Below are 15,860 nucleotides of genomic sequence, written 5' to 3'. Positions count from 1 at the left end.
TGGGCTGTAATCAGATACTTTTCGATGGACATGATGACGTCCTCTTAACTCACATTTATTAGTTTCGTTTCCTTTTGGATGTTAGTAGAAACGGTCTGTCGTTTGCTTTGAAGTGTAATTCTTTTTAAGTTTCGTTTTGCCAGAAAACGAGAGAAACAATAAGAGGTGTGTTGTTGGGGTTGGACACCAGCAGCCTTTATAAACAGCAGAAATAATTCACCATCATTCATTTCTTTGGCGAACTTGACGACAGCAGAACTGATGCGACTCTTCACAGATATGCCTGAGGTAACTTTACCTTTTCCTTTTCTTCAACCAATGTGTAATTATAGTTATTAGCATTTTATTCCGCATCAGAGTGAAACATAACCCACATACAGGGTCATTATTGGAGGAAAATGCATTCCACAATAGACAACATCAAGAGGAAACTATTCAACGCAAGATAAATTATGAAGAATATTTTAATTCCTCAACAAACAAACAAAAAATACTGGAATTGTATTTTTTAATAGATTAGAATTCATAATTTCAGTTTTTTCTGTACTTTTCGTTCAAATTCTTGAGCTTTTTTCTTGTAGATTTTACTTTAAATTTTAACTTTTACTTTCTTCTCTATTTTATTTTCTAGGAATATCACCCCCCTACCAGATCCGTATTTATTATTATGTTTACTTACTCCATCGAAGGCTAATTGATGTAGTTATTTTGTATAAAGTCTATTTATACATATATATTTTTAGCCAGTCTGGATCCATTTCCTGGTTTAGTGTTAGCAGATTGATAAGCTTCAATAGCCACCAGAAAGGGATAGGAACTTTTCCAGTATCATCAAATCATTATACTGGTATTTCCAGTTCAGAGTGAGCATAGACAGCCGCTGATAGGCTCCCAGTCCTCCAACTGGGAGTAAACTGGGTCGCAGACGGATCACAGGTCAAATTTAGGTCGCTTTAGTTTTCCTTGTGGGTCACTAGTGCTCGAGTTAGTTGGAGCTGCAGTGAAGCAAAGATCATCAGTTTTATTTTCCCGAAGCTCCATAAACCTGTTTTGTGAATAGATGTTTACATATCTTACTCATATGAACAAACTTATGATCAGGAAACATTAACTTCTTGTTCTAATGTTGTCAGTCTGTGTAATAAAATACTATAAATCAGTTAACACCTTTGCATCTGTAATCTGTGTCCTGACTATAAATGTCTGAGCCACGCCCCTGGTTTTCATACGGTCAAACAAACAGAGAAGTAAATACACATGAGTAAACTACAAATGCAGAAATTAACAAACTAAACCGACTTAACTGACCTAACAAAGGGCGGCTGTGGCTCAGGTGGTAGAGCGGGTCGTCCTCTAATCAGAAGAAGATTGTGGTCCATCGGTGTGTGTGAGTGTGTGTAAATGATCAGTTAAGATTCTGTTGGTCAGTTGGCTCCTTTCATGGCAGCCTCTGCCTCCAGTTTGAATGTGTGTGTGTGTGTGTGTGTGTGTGTGTGTGTGTGTGTGTGTGTGTGTGTGTGTGTGTGTGAGTGAGAAAGGGGTGAACGTTGGTATGTAGTGTAAAGCACTTTGAGTGGTCAGAAGACTAGAAAGGAGTTGTATAAATGCATGTGCATTTACAGATCTGACCCAATGAGCTGAGGTCAGAAGGGGAGAACATATATGACGGGTGTTCAGACCACAACACAGATGTAACAAAGACAATCAACTCAATAAAACAGGAGAATATGTCTATTAATATACTGTAAATATTTTAACAATTAACCAAAACATAAATCACCAACAAAACTAATGTACTTTAAATATATAAACAAAATCGCTAAGCCATTAATCCCAATCCCCCCATGACATGGCGTACACTTGATACACTTCAATTGGCCACTTCCTGTATTTAAAGGCTCCCCTGTAGGGGGCGCATATTTTGCTCCAGTCTGCCAATGTTTCCAGCAACAGCACCCTCAGCACTGGTAACTCAAAGAAATTTAGAACGACCTAAGTCACCAAAGTTATCTAAAAACAAACTTAAGTGTTGCTGTTAAGAAGTTCACATGTGCACTACAGTACTAAATGAGTATTATGTATGTATAGAGTCATTGTGTATCGAACAAAAGCTATGTATCATCTGTTTGCTGATTTGGGTGCAATATGTATGAGGTCAACAGGCAAACAAAACTCAATGAGGGATAAATTATTTATTAGGCTACGCGTAAACTATTGAAAAATAAATAGTGTGCAGGAATGTTACTGACATGTAAATCAACTGTGTGGCAGCAGGTGCAGCCGTGAGATGAAATTGTTCTGCAATGTAATGAACTGTACTCTGACTCTCTTACAGCATCCAAGCCTGACAGGATGAGTTCTAAGACCAAGAAAAGAACTGGGTAAGTGCACTTCTGTTTTTATGTTGTTTTATGTGCCAACTTAACCAGCAAATGGAATAACATGCTATTTTGACCAAAGTGCAGTGAAGCAACATCTGATTTGAAATTGATTTTGTTGTGAAACGTAAGATTGCTTTTTTTAGGAAGGTGACTGCATATTGCCTTCATACGGAAGTTGGCTGATTCCTACGCCCTGTTGTTTTGTACAGAACAATATTGTTGCATCAGACGGATGTATAAATGTCAAATTAAACAGTGGACCTAGTGTGTTGGTGTAGAAATGAGAGCTTATTTGCATGACTGATTATTCACAATAACAGCACATGACAATGTCTTAACCACTAAGAATCCCATTTACAGGAGATTTTTGTATTAATCAATTAAACTTTTAAACTGCTGTAAGATTCAAAATCCATATCCATAATGAGTGGTGTTATAAGTGAACATTAGGTAGAGCAAGAGTCTTGTTTTAAATTCTACGATATACTTAACATTATGTCTCTGAATCAATTTTATTGACCAACAAGGAAGTAAATAAAGCACTTAATGGCTAAACATACAAGTCCATTATACATGCTGGTTGATTTATTTTAACTCTAGTTTTTTACTCTTTAATTCTCCATCTTTGTTTAGAACGTCCTTTGGGGCCACAGCCCCGCCCTTCATTGACTACCTGCAAGATATTCTCCGTCGATATCCAGACGGTGGACAAATTTTGAAGGTGGGTACCATATTCTGTCAAGTACTTATAAGTATATTTATAAGAGCTAAATGTGGTACATAAAGTAAGATATTTGGGTCACCTCGTCAGGGATGACATAAGTGATAATGATGATGTGCAGCACCAGTGTTGCAAATTGTATGCACAGGTCAGTATGCTGGCACGTAAATTTCACATGTGCACTGATAATGTTAAAATAGCTCTCTTTAAAGCCCACTGTACTCCACTTTATACAGCCCACTTGTGGTGCAGTTACAGTAAGGCAAAAATGAAAACGCTTCAGTTGGCTTTTAATGATGCTTTTAGAATCTTGCTCAAGCTCCATAGATGGACAAGAGCTAGTCAAATGTTTGTGACTAGAAAGGTAACTTCTTATTATGCTGTTTTGAGGAATTTGAGTTACAAATTTATATGTCGACTGATTGACTCAAAAAACTCAATCATAAATGTATTAACTGAGCCAACACAAAGTGACACAAGGTATTCCTCTTGTTGTGGAAACATTAGAACAAATGTCTCTATGTCTTTTAATCATTGGTGACTTTTGTACTGCAAAGACTATAGCTGTCTGTGTTTTCTCATATCGTATTGTATTTATTTGTTGTTGTTTTATCTGTTTTGTATGGACCCATGTGTCTGAAATAAAAGTTGAATATAATAAAAATGTTGTATAACAAAGATAGCATTCTTTTTTAGGGGTAGCTTATAAACATTCAGATTTTGGAAGTCTAATTATTTTGGTATAACTAGCGTGGTTGCTGAACATGTTGATCCTGTATGAATTTATTTGGAACCCTGAAAACAGGTGATTTTATTTGATTCACAGACTTTAAGGATATGAAATATGAACAAAATATTCAAATTGCACTTTTTGTCCTGCAAATGAAACCCAAAGGATGAGTCACACTCAATGAACCCATGTATGACATTAGTTTTTAAATTGTATTCAACCAGAGGGGCCCCCACCCAGGGACCACACAGGGACGCGACATCTTTTTGCATTGAATGTATTGTGCTTTGTCCTTGTTAAACAATAATAGCAATTAAATGAAGACGGTTTCTGTTTAATGTTGACATAAGGGCTGTATTCCCCACAATATAAATATAATTTGGGTTAACTGGTCAGCGAAGCAGTCCTTCGTGTCGGAGGTAAATAACCACATGTAATGTCACCGACTGTGGGAGCCTGTTAAAGACTCTGCTTGCTCGACAAAAATATATCTAATATTAGTGTCACACTGAGTAATCTGCCAATTTTCTAAACTTGATTTGATTTGCGTGGTTTCAATAAAAAAATTGCAACAAGTTGGCAAACGTGTTTCCCTGCCCTCAATCTCCCAACTATTTAGGTTTTCTTTTGCGTTACGTTAGATCTGTTCGTTTTGCTTTAATTGCTGTTTGTGTGAGAGTACTTAGTTTGTGGCCCCTGTCCAAAAGCCTTTTTTTTGTAAAACAAACTTCAAATTGATATGCAAAAGCTGCTTCTTGTTAATAGACTCAAACATTGGAGTTCTTTTCCATCTGACTATACACTGAGATACCAGTTCCATTCATCAGTGGAGGTAAAAATTATAAAATGATATATAAATATAATCTACACCTTCAAAAATTACCAGTTGTAGCAATACCTTTCTGAGGCAATGTCAACAATACTGAACATGATAAACCATATTTATCCCAGAGCCACTGAATTTAGTTTTAATAGATTTAGCCTCGGTGGGTGTAATAAATAAACTTGTAACTCCATGTCATATTGATAGTCTTATCAATTTCTCACTTTTAATAAAGTTGCACTCGGCTCACCCATGAAGGTGTTTTGAATTAATCCGGCTGATTAGACTCTTAGTCTTGTTTACGCTGGTTGGAGACGTGCTGGGATTACATTTCACCAAGCACTATGTACTCATGAGAACGATAAAGCGCTATTGGTTTCCCACCCAAACAGGTTTATTAACACCAGATAGGTGAGGGAGATTTCAATCAAGCGCAGTTTGTACACGCCTACACAGCCCTGAGACGAGGTCTTATTAGGCAACATACTTTCAATGAAAATATTTGTGTAGTTGTATTAAGAGTTAGCTTGGGCCTTAACTATCTTCTCTTGTGTTTGCCTGATTTTGGAGCTTGGCACAGTGGGAGTGGTGCAGAGGAACGTGGCAATCCTTGAGTGTTAGATTTGGTCTGCTCTAATGGTTATTGTTTTTATCTGTCAACAGGAGCTGATCCAAAATGCAGATGATGCTAAAGCCACAGAAGTGGTTTTCATCCATGATGAGAGAAGCTATGGAACTGAGAGCCTTTGGACCAATGAATTGGGAGAATACCAAGGTATGCAGCATCTTCAGAGAAAAGCCAAGCTCTTATCAACTACAGTCGTGATGTATTTTTCACCCAAAATGAATATGATAAAATTGATAAAAGAGCATATAGAAGCAAATGATGTTAGCTAGTAATAACATGTCAGCTTTGGAGTTTGTATGCGATTGTTGTTTTCATGTGGGTTTTCTCCCGTAGTCCAGGTTGTTTTGTCAAAGAGGAAAAGTGTAATGTTTTATTACTTATCACAAAATTCTTCTTCATCTTGACAATAACAGGCTAGTTTCTGGCGACCTAACATAAAGTTGGTTGTCATGATCACTTGATAAGTTAGCATTAGGGTCTGATATGCTAAAACATTTACATGTGTTTTCTACATTTCTCTACATTTACAGTAGGCTGTGGTCTCTATATAATGATATTAAAATAACTTAAAGTGTTCCTGTTTTAATCAACACTTTACAATATTGAGACCTTCTGGTGGGAAATTGCCTAATGTTTACTGTTTATATGTTACTTAATGCATGCTGGGATGGACTTCAAAATAAGCAGTTATTGAACATTTAACACTTGTTAATGTAAACATTCTTAATGTGTCCCAGTTTACTTCCTGCTTCAGTGCAAGGCAGCTATAGAAGGAGGAAGGGTCATTATGTCACTGAACTCACATTGGTGCCAGTCTGGTAGAATTCTACATGTATTTGATTGTATTAAAGTCTTTTTGTTATCATTAACTTAAAAACAATACATTTTGGATAATGTCTGTCCTATTATTGTCAGGAATCACCCAATTTTAAATGCCTGCAAACATCTAGATCCTTGTAATTGTAATTGCTAAGTGAAAATGGTGTAAGGATGATGTACTGACCCTTCATTAGTTTATTAATTCATTGCTGTGTATGTGAATGACATCAGTTGTCAAGACGTAAACATGTTATTGAGCTGAATTTCCGTTGAAACAGTCTGTAGGGAAAGTGGAGAGAATTAATGAAGACACAAAGGAATTAAATCATGTCATAAGCACATTTTTTTATCTGCAAAGGTCCTGCTCTCTACGCCTACAACAATGCAGCGTTCACTGAGGATGACTGGAAAGGAATTCAGATGGCAGGGCGGAGTGTCAAGCGCAATGACCCAAACAAAGTGGGGAGGTTTGGAATCGGCTTCAACTCTATCTACCACATCACAGGTAAAACTATAGACAAATATACTCGTAAACCAAATGGTCTTTGTTTTTGTCTTTAGAAAAGATGCATAGTAAATTAATGGGGCAATATTTGTTTTACTTCTTTCACAGATGTGCCAAGTATATTCAGTTCAGAGCACCTTGGCATGATGGACCCCCAAGAAAAAATATTTGGACAAAGGAACGGGGGTTTTCTGTGGTCTTTGTATGATACAGAACACCAGGAAGCTCTAACTACTATGCACGATCAGTTCCAACCCTTTCGAGATATAGTTTCACTCGTAAGCAAGCAACAAGAATGGTCAAAAGTCATCATGGAGGATCAGCACTTTGACGGGACAATTTTCAGGTTCCCCTTGCGCAATAAGGCATCAGATATTTCAGATAATCTATATGACTCTAACAAGGTGGTTGAGCTTTTTGATAGCTTCATTGCGGACGCAGACTTGAGCCTTCTGTTCCTGAAAAATGTGACATCTGTGTCCTTGATACATATCAATGTACATGGCAAAGTTAACACCAGACTTGAAGTGATCTCTTCAGTTTCCACAGATGTCATTCTGGAGTCAGGAGACAACTCAATCACCGAGGGTTCAACAAGGTTCAAAATGATAACCCTCAAATCAGAGGACCAAAAAGAAACAAAGTGGCTTTTGACAACATGTACCATGAAAGAAGGCAATGTAGAAAATCTTGATTCACTTGCAAAAAAGTTGAGCTTTTTCCCTCAAGTTGACTTGGCATTCCCTTGTGGTGAGAAGAGAGACTGCAGTGAGAGTAGACTGAGCTGCTTTCTTCCTCTCCCAAACAATGAATCCAACAAGACAGGACTCCCAGTATATATCAACGCATGCTTTGGCCTCACAGACAACAGAAGACACATCAAGTGGCAAGAGGAGGACCAGAAACATGACGAACATGCTGTGTGGAATGAATTGCTGATGAAGGAGGTGCTCCCACAGGCATACCTCATGATCATTCAAGATGCCATCAGACTTGCCCAAGAATCTATTCTGCCCGTCTCTTCAGTGTACGATCTGTGGCCAGATATCGCCCAGATAAAGCACAAAGAAAAATGGTATGCCGTTGCTCTGGTTGTTTTTGATCACTTATTCAGACAGAACATGGCTGTCCTCTCTCTTGCCAAAGATGAAAGAGAATTCATCACTCCATCAGAAGCCGTGTTCCCCTGTAATGGTCCAACAAGCCCTGACATATTGGCCGCCATTAAAAGAACTCTGGTTTCATGTGGAGAAAATCTTGTCACTCTACCAGGTAGTGTTGCAAGAGCTATAAAGGAGGCCTATCCACACTTCAACACCCTTAAACATGTGACTCCAACTTTCCTTAGGGACATTCTCCGTAGGATTAGTGTGGACATCATCTCTAAAGACGACAAACTCTGTCTTTTGGAATATGTCTTAAGTGATGGAAAATACAGAGAACTCAATGGTCTTCAGCTACTTCCACTCAACGATGGCTCTTTCAGATCTTTCTCAAACAGAGACGAGGACACTGCTTTAATTGACAGCAAGGAATTTCCAAGGTAGGTTTTTTATTTTCTGGCTTTATTCTCTTTACAGTCATATATTAAATAAGTTAACATAAATTTATAATAATTTAACTGTATTTTAAAGCAATTTCATCCTAAAATACTGAAGCTATTACACATTAAGTTGCCAAATGTTTACCGCGGTTCCCCAAAGCCAGTCCTAGGATCATTAGTACTGATTGCCTCACACTTGCTTCGGTATATTATTTGACAATTATAAAAAAAAAATCTGGTTAAATTGTAAAAGAATTAATATTTTTTGGTCACTCAATGTACACCAAGATTATATGCCAGTGTCCTCGTTTTTGTTTCATACACAATAAACAAACCTATCCTCTGTGCAGAGTCTTGCTACCATGCTGCAAACACCTCTTCATCCCAGATGATCTCAATCCAGCCTGCAGTACCCACCTGGAAGAACTGGCCAGAAAAAGTAGGAATGTCATTTTATATAAAAGTGATTATTAAAGTTATTTGCGTCTGTCGCTGCATGTTTTGCACTTCACAAACATGTTTGCACATATAATAAAAAAATCTATTTTTCAGATTTATTCAAGGTCATCAACATTAAAGCAGACCATGTGGCCGAGTTTACAAGGAGGTATTTGCCACAGGACTGGAAGCAGATGATGACGGGGCTTGTTACCTGGGACACCAGCAGCAGCCAACATCCACCTTTGGACTGGCTCCAAGAGTTCTGGAAATTTCTCAACACTCACTTCAAAGAGTTAAGTAGTTTCACTGGAATGCCATTAATACCAGTCAGTCCCCTGTCTGTCAGTCAGCCTGTATCACTAGCAAGACTAAAGCAAAACACAACCCTCATTTTTCAGAAAAGCAAACAGATGAACTTGCCAGAACAAATAGCTCAGTTGGTTAACAAAGTCGGTGGCACAGTGGTGAGAGGAAACGATTGGCTCACACACAAAGACCTAGACTCGTATGTGCTGGGCCCATCTCCAAGGAGTGTCATGAAAGTCTTGGCAAATTTAGATTCCCAAGATCTCATCAGAAAATTCAGTAAAGCCTCTTACAAAGCACGAGAAGAACTGAAAGAATATCTCTCTCATCTGGATTCACGTATGGATTCTCTCTCAACCTCTGAGTTAGATTTACTCTCAAAGTTGCCTCTGTTTCAGACCATGAGTGGTTCCTGTGTTGAGGCTCAATCAAAACAGGCTGTGCTTCTTATGTCTGGTCTAACAGTACCAGCAGATTTCCCTATGCCTGATTCCGTTGTACAGTGTGCAACTGAGGCTGATCGCAGACTGTTAAAGCTGCTCAAAGTTAATCTCTTGGACACCGCTGAAGCAACCAATCTCCTCATTGATTGTATCGAGAGGAAGGCTTGCAGAAAAGAAGACACTGAGAAAATCATGACTTGGATTTTACAACATGGTGATATCCTTTTCTCTCAAAATCAGACCTTGAAACGCAGATGTAAGGACTTGGGCTTCATGGAAGTGAATGGAAAGCTGAGAAAGACCTCAAGCTTTTTTGATCCAAGAATTGAAAACTTTAAAGTCATTTTTGAGTCAGATTTCTTCCCTCCACCTTTATACACTGAAACATCACAGATGCTTAAAAGCCTAACAGATCTCGGATTGCTATATAAAGAATCAGATGTGTCACCTGAGCACTTGCTTCAAGCCGCCACACTGATTGATAGGCTTCATGCTGATTCTCAAACTGAAGCTCTCAATAGAGCTCAGGTGCTCTTGAAGATGTTGGATACTAATGATCTACTCTCAAAGTTTTCTCCTGACCAGCTTCATCGCCTCAAGATGCTAAAATGGATCCCATGTCCTAAGCCTGGTAATGAAAAAAAACACAACAATGACACATATCAGACAAGTTGTTTCTTCTGCCCGGATGAAATAAGACACTCTGTGTACAAAGACATTGTTGGGCATGTGATGCCTCTGGTGGAAAAGTTCAGTGACAGAGTTAGCACCAAACTTGGTCTGAAACGCCTGCCCACACCTGAGAAAGTGTTTGAGAATTTGTCAGTCTTGACATCAATGGCTGATCCTGACACAAATGTGGATTTCATAAAGGAGTTGCATAGCATTTACAAACACATGCAAGACCACATCTCTGACTTTTCAACAATGATGAACAAAGACACACCCTGGCTGTGGAGCCACAACCAGTTTGTAGCACTTCAGGATCTGGTTCTAGACTACCCACCCAACCTTGATCTGAGCTCTTACATTGGGAAGGTGCCAAATGAATTTCGGCCATACAAGAACTTGTTCCGGGAGTTTGGCCTGAGAATGTTGCTTTCAGATGAAGAAATTATTGGTATTCTTAATTCCATCCAGCAAACCATTGAAGAAAGGCAACAGCCATTTGCAAATTCCTCTGAGGTAAAAGTGTCGATAGAAATTCTTAACTGGCTGTGGAGAGAGAAGAAGACAGTTCAGGATGACATCCCAGTGCCAGTCCTCATAGAGGGTGATCAACATACCCTAAAACCACTGTCCACCGCAGTCTTCTGTGATGTCAGCAAAAATGGGTTGAAAGAGCTTCAGTACAGCCAGGAGGACATTCATGTTTTGCATGAACAAATCCCAAAAGCAGCTGCTGAATGGTTTAACATCCGATTTCTCAGTACTCACATCCTGGATCCAGAGTTAGTGGGAATAGAACAGTGTGGGCAATCTGAACCGATAACAATAAGGATTAAAAACATTCTTAAAGAATATGATGAAGAAAGTGACATCTTTAAAGAGCTCATTCAAAATGCAGAGGATGCTGGGGCAGAAGCCTGCAAATTCTTGGTGGATTTCAGAGTACACAAAGATAGCCCTGAAAGTCTCATTGACCCTGACATGACTCTTTGTCAAGGACCTTGCCTTTGGGCATTTAATGATGAGCAGTTCACAGCTGAGGATTGGAAAAATATTGTCAGAGTTGGTGCTGCCTCCAAGGAAAACAAGGTGGAAAAAATTGGAAAGTTTGGACTTGGATTCAATACTGTGTATCATGTGACAGATATTCCTTCTATCCTAAGTGGCAACAGTCTTCTCATACTTGATCCAAATGTGACTCACCTCAAGAAGCACATCAAACAGAATACAAATCCTGGAATCAAGCTGGATCTCTCTCAGAAACGACTTTTTCATTGCTTTCCTGGTCAGTTTGGACCATATGAACGCATTTTTGGATGTCATTTCAGCAGACAAAGTCCCTCTGAGCCCTATCCAGGCACTCTGATCAGACTACCTTTCCGAACTGAAGAAGAGGCTGTCAAGTCAGAAATAAGTTCAAAGGTGTATCACAAACACAATATCATCACTTTTCAACAGCACTTAACTAACAATTCACAAACACACCTGCTGTTTTTGAAGAACATCAATACATTATCTCTACAACGTATCTTGAACAATGTATCAACTCCTCCAAGAGATAACGAAATAGAAGCCGTCCTCACTGTCTCCAAAACCACAGTGAGTACAATGAGGATTCCTGATGGAACCAATATGTCCAAGCAACATGAAGCAGAGAAATCATTGATGAAACTTGATGGAAAATGCAAAGAAGTCATTGACTGCGGCACAGTCAACATTGTCCAAATAACCAGTCAGCAATCTGGTGTAACTGAAGTCCAGTCCTGGCTCCTGTACAACTGCTTTGGGACACATCAGTCCTTGCAAATGGCCCTTCAAAAAAACAAGCAAGCAAGGTTCTCTTTACCCATCGGGGGCATTGCTGTGCCTTTGCAAAATGATCCAGAAACTGGGAAACTGACCTCATTACAAACAGATCTTGTTGGACAGGCATTTTGCTTCCTTCCTCTTTCCATTCACACAGGTCTTCCAGTCAATGTAAATGGAACATTTGCTGTGACAAGTAACCGAAAAGGTCTGTGGGAGAGTGGGGTAAAACATGACTGGAACAAAGCCCTTCTTCAAGATCCAGTAGTGACGGCATATGTTACTGCACTTTTGACACTAAAGAGTATGTCTGAAAACAAGCAACTACAACCTTACTTGTATCACACATTTTGGCCTGATAGAGAGAAAGTCAGTGAAACTTTCAAGCCTTTGGTTGATGCATTGTACTCCATCATTGCTCAGCACTCCATTGGCCTAGAGCTCTTTAGTGATGGAGAACATTGGTGCTCAATTGACAATGCAATATTTCTACATGAGAGCATCGAAGAGGATAAGGACATAAGTGCACTTGTAGTGCAGGTATGCAAGAAACATGTAAAAGCACCCAAACATGTTGTTCCTCTTCCACTGTGGTTGAGAAATGGCTTCAAACAGTCCGGCCTCGAGACGGTTCTACAGGAGAGAACATGGAACTGGGACAAGTTTTACCAAGAAGTGGTGTTTAACAACCTTGGTACCATGGATCCGAAGAGTAGAGATACTCTTGTGCTGCATGCTATTGACCTAAACAACCAAGAAATTGACAAACTACTGGACTGCTATCCGTGCATCCCCACAAAAGGTGGACAGCTCCAGCTTATCAGGAAACTTGTGAATCCTTCAGGAAGAGTCGCCTGTCTTTTTGAAACAGAAGAGGGACGCTTGCTTGGTGGTACCAAAAATGACTTTTGCTCCCCCAAAAGGATTCAACGCTTGTTAGAACTTGGAATGGCAAGTTATGATCTCCCACTGGAAGACATCACAGAGAAAGCAGGCACAATCCCCCAAACCTGGAGCATAGACAAAAAGAAGGCATATGTGCATTTGAATTGCCTTCTTGAACTTATGAAGAGTCACATGTATGATGAAGACTCTCACCACTGGGAAACACTAAGGATGACTGAATTTCTCCCAGCATTTTCCCCGGTGACACAAAAATGGAAGGAAATGTTACATTTCAAAAGCCCACTGATGTTTTTATTGGCACATGCTCCCCACTCGTAAACATGACACAACATGTTCTTGATCATAACAATCTGAAAATACACAGTGCTGATCCAGTCCTACACATTTTGAGAGTTCATGACAGCCCAGAGCCTGAGGAAGTGCTTCAGCAGCTGCAAGAAGCATGTGAGCAGTCTGAATCCATTGACACATCCATGCGTCACAAAATAGCATCTGAATGCTATAAGTTCCTGAATCAGTGGCTCATTGATTCTGGGGATTCCACTCTCATTTCACAGAGGGCAAATTCATTCCCATTCATTCTTGTTGGCAGTACATTTGTAAATGTTAATTGTGTAGCTGAAAATGGGCAAGTTGAGGCAAAACCCTATCTCTACATTCTTCCAACTGCCTTCAAAGATTTTAGGAGGCTCTGGGAAAGCGTAGGTGTTGAAAGATGTTTTACAACAAGACAGTTTCAAAATGTTCTCCAGGAACTGCACTCTCAACATGGTAACAAGGCCCTGCCTAAGAGTGATCTCAAAATGTGTCTCACAATTCTCAAAGAAGTGATATTGGAGGCAAAAGAGGAAATGACTAACGACTATCTCATACCCAACGAACATGGTGTTTTACAACCTACGAGTGAGATATTTTACAATGACAGTCCATGGATGCCAGTCACTACAGGTGTCACATTATGTCACGAGCTCATCCCCCGTGTCATGGCACGCTACTTTGGAATTAAAACTACCAGGCATCATACCCTCCAAAACTACGAAGTTGAGAACATTTCACCATTTGCCTTTCAGTTTGAACAGCAGGAACAACTAACTGTTCGAATCAAAAACATAATTTCAGCCTATCCAGCAAAGAAGGATATCCTAAAAGAGCTTATTCAAAATGCTGATGATGCAGAGGCAACAGAAATTCACTTTGTTTGGGACAAACGACAGCATGGAAAAGATAAAACATTTGGGGAGAAATGGAACCAGCTGCAGGGTCCAGCACTGTGTGTGTTCAACAACAAAGTATTTTCTGATGCTGACCTGGCTGGCATTCAACAGCTGGGAGAAGGAGGAAAGCACAACTCTCCAGGGAAGATAGGAAAATACGGAGTAGGCTTCAACTCCGTTTACCATCTGACTGACTGCCCCTCAATCCTCACTGGAGATGACATACTCTGCATTTCTGATCCCAATCAAAAATACATTGAAAGTTATTCAGACAAACCACCAGCTGGCACGGGCTATAAACTAGCTGACACTTTCAAGAACATGTACATGGATGTCTACAAATCTTTTCTTCCAGACAAATTTTCTCTAAAAGAAGGCACCATGTTCAGATTACCTCTAAGGATGGGTACTATGGCAAACGACTCTAAAATATCCCAGAAGGGAGTCACTGACCAGGATATGGAAGAACTATGCTCTGCACTCTCTGAAGATCCAGAAGGACTAATTCTGTTTCTGAAAAACATCTGCAAAATAAAAGTCCATGAAATCAATGAACATTCAGGGAAACTTGAAACCATATTTGCGGTTGAAAAAAGTGTACCAGAGAAATGCAGAGACAGAAAAGATGCTTTTGTAAAACTTCAACAAAATGCGCTGCAATCTGACAAAGAAACGGCAGAAAAGGCTATATATGAAACCTTGATTACAACCTCCGAGAAAAGGCAAACTAGATGGATCATTGCGGAACAGTTTGGCTCATTTAAAAACAATGGTGACAGAGAGCTAACCCAGTCAGACAAACTTCCCCAAGGAGCCATAGCAGCGCTTGTGAGCTCAAAAGATCAATCACCACACGGGCCTATGGATTTTAATGGACAAGCCTTTTGTTCACTTCCTTTGCCAGGGAAAACTGGACTGCCAGTGCATGTCAATGCAAACTTTGAGGTAGATTCTGCCAGGAGAAGCCTTTGGAAAGAAGATGGGCAAAGTCGTAAATCTAACTGGAATGAATCTTTGAGACAGAATGTCATTGCGCCACTGTATGCCGATCTCCTTCATTACATCAGCTGTGGCATTGCAAAAAAGAAAGTCCCTTCTGCACGTATTGAGTCATGCTACGTATGTTTTTGGCCAACTGTGTCCAAAGATGTTGGCCAGGATTGGCATGAAATGATACATGAGGTGTACAGATCAATCAAAGAAAGAGGCCTTAATGTGATTCCAGTGATGCAGAGTTCAACACTCATAATTGCAGGCCGAGAAGTTATGCAGTACTCTCTTGACTGGTGTAACGTCAGAGAAACTGAAACAACTAAGGCACCTTACCTGACACACTCATCAAGAGATGAGATCCATCCCATTTTGGAAGATCTTGGAATGAAATTGGTTCCGTTTTCCATGCACAAAGTTTGGACAAGTTTCAAATCCGCTGACATTAAAGTGAAAGATGTGAATCCTTCAACTGTCCAGACTTTCCTGAGAGAAAAAACCCTCAATGACCCAACAAAAACAGATGAGCAATTGCCGTTGCCCATAACTGCCACTCTGATCAGAGATGAAATCAGATTTTCAAAGCTCTTGAGTTTCTGCTTAAAAGATTTCGACTTTAAAAATGCCACCAAGGACAACTCAAGTTTACTCAATGGGCTTCCACTTCTTCTCACAAGCGATAAAGTTTTGAGAGTGTTTAACTCAAAATCTCCCAAGCTGATATCAAGATATGACAGTCTGTTCTTTGGCTACGAGGCGCAATTTGCAGATTATGAGACAAACAAGAGGCACATTCATGCTCTACAAAGCCTTATCAACAGTTTGACGGTTCCATGTGCAGAGAAATATATAAAGCCGTTAGTTCAGCAGCTTCTCCAGAACTGTGAAGTTGATCGACAAAGTGGTCTTCATGTCCCAAACCGCATCATGTTGGA

The 15,860-nt window shown here is 39.7% G+C and overlaps 1 protein-coding gene across 1 annotated transcript; it reads left to right on the top strand.

The window, feature by feature from the left end:
- The first annotated feature begins 124 nt into the window (after positions 1–124).
- Positions 125–13,130, top strand: si:dkeyp-118h9.7 (sacsin). Its single transcript, XM_054615922.1, has 7 exons — positions 125–2,381; positions 3,015–3,102; positions 5,319–5,430; positions 6,461–6,607; positions 6,716–8,150; positions 8,501–8,589; positions 8,703–13,130. The coding sequence occupies exons 1-7, from the start codon at positions 2,353–2,355 to the stop codon at positions 13,037–13,039; spliced, it is 6,237 nt and encodes a 2,078-aa protein (XP_054471897.1). The 5' UTR covers positions 125–2,352; the 3' UTR covers positions 13,040–13,130.
- Positions 13,131–15,860: the final 2,730 nt, after the last annotated feature.

Source organism: Anoplopoma fimbria, chromosome 16 (genome assembly GCF_027596085.1).
Source record: "Anoplopoma fimbria isolate UVic2021 breed Golden Eagle Sablefish chromosome 16, Afim_UVic_2022, whole genome shotgun sequence".
Taxonomy (NCBI): Eukaryota; Metazoa; Chordata; class Actinopteri; order Perciformes; family Anoplopomatidae; genus Anoplopoma; species Anoplopoma fimbria.
Note: the sequence above shows the minus strand (reverse complement) of the source record. Positions and strands in the feature narration are given on the sequence as shown.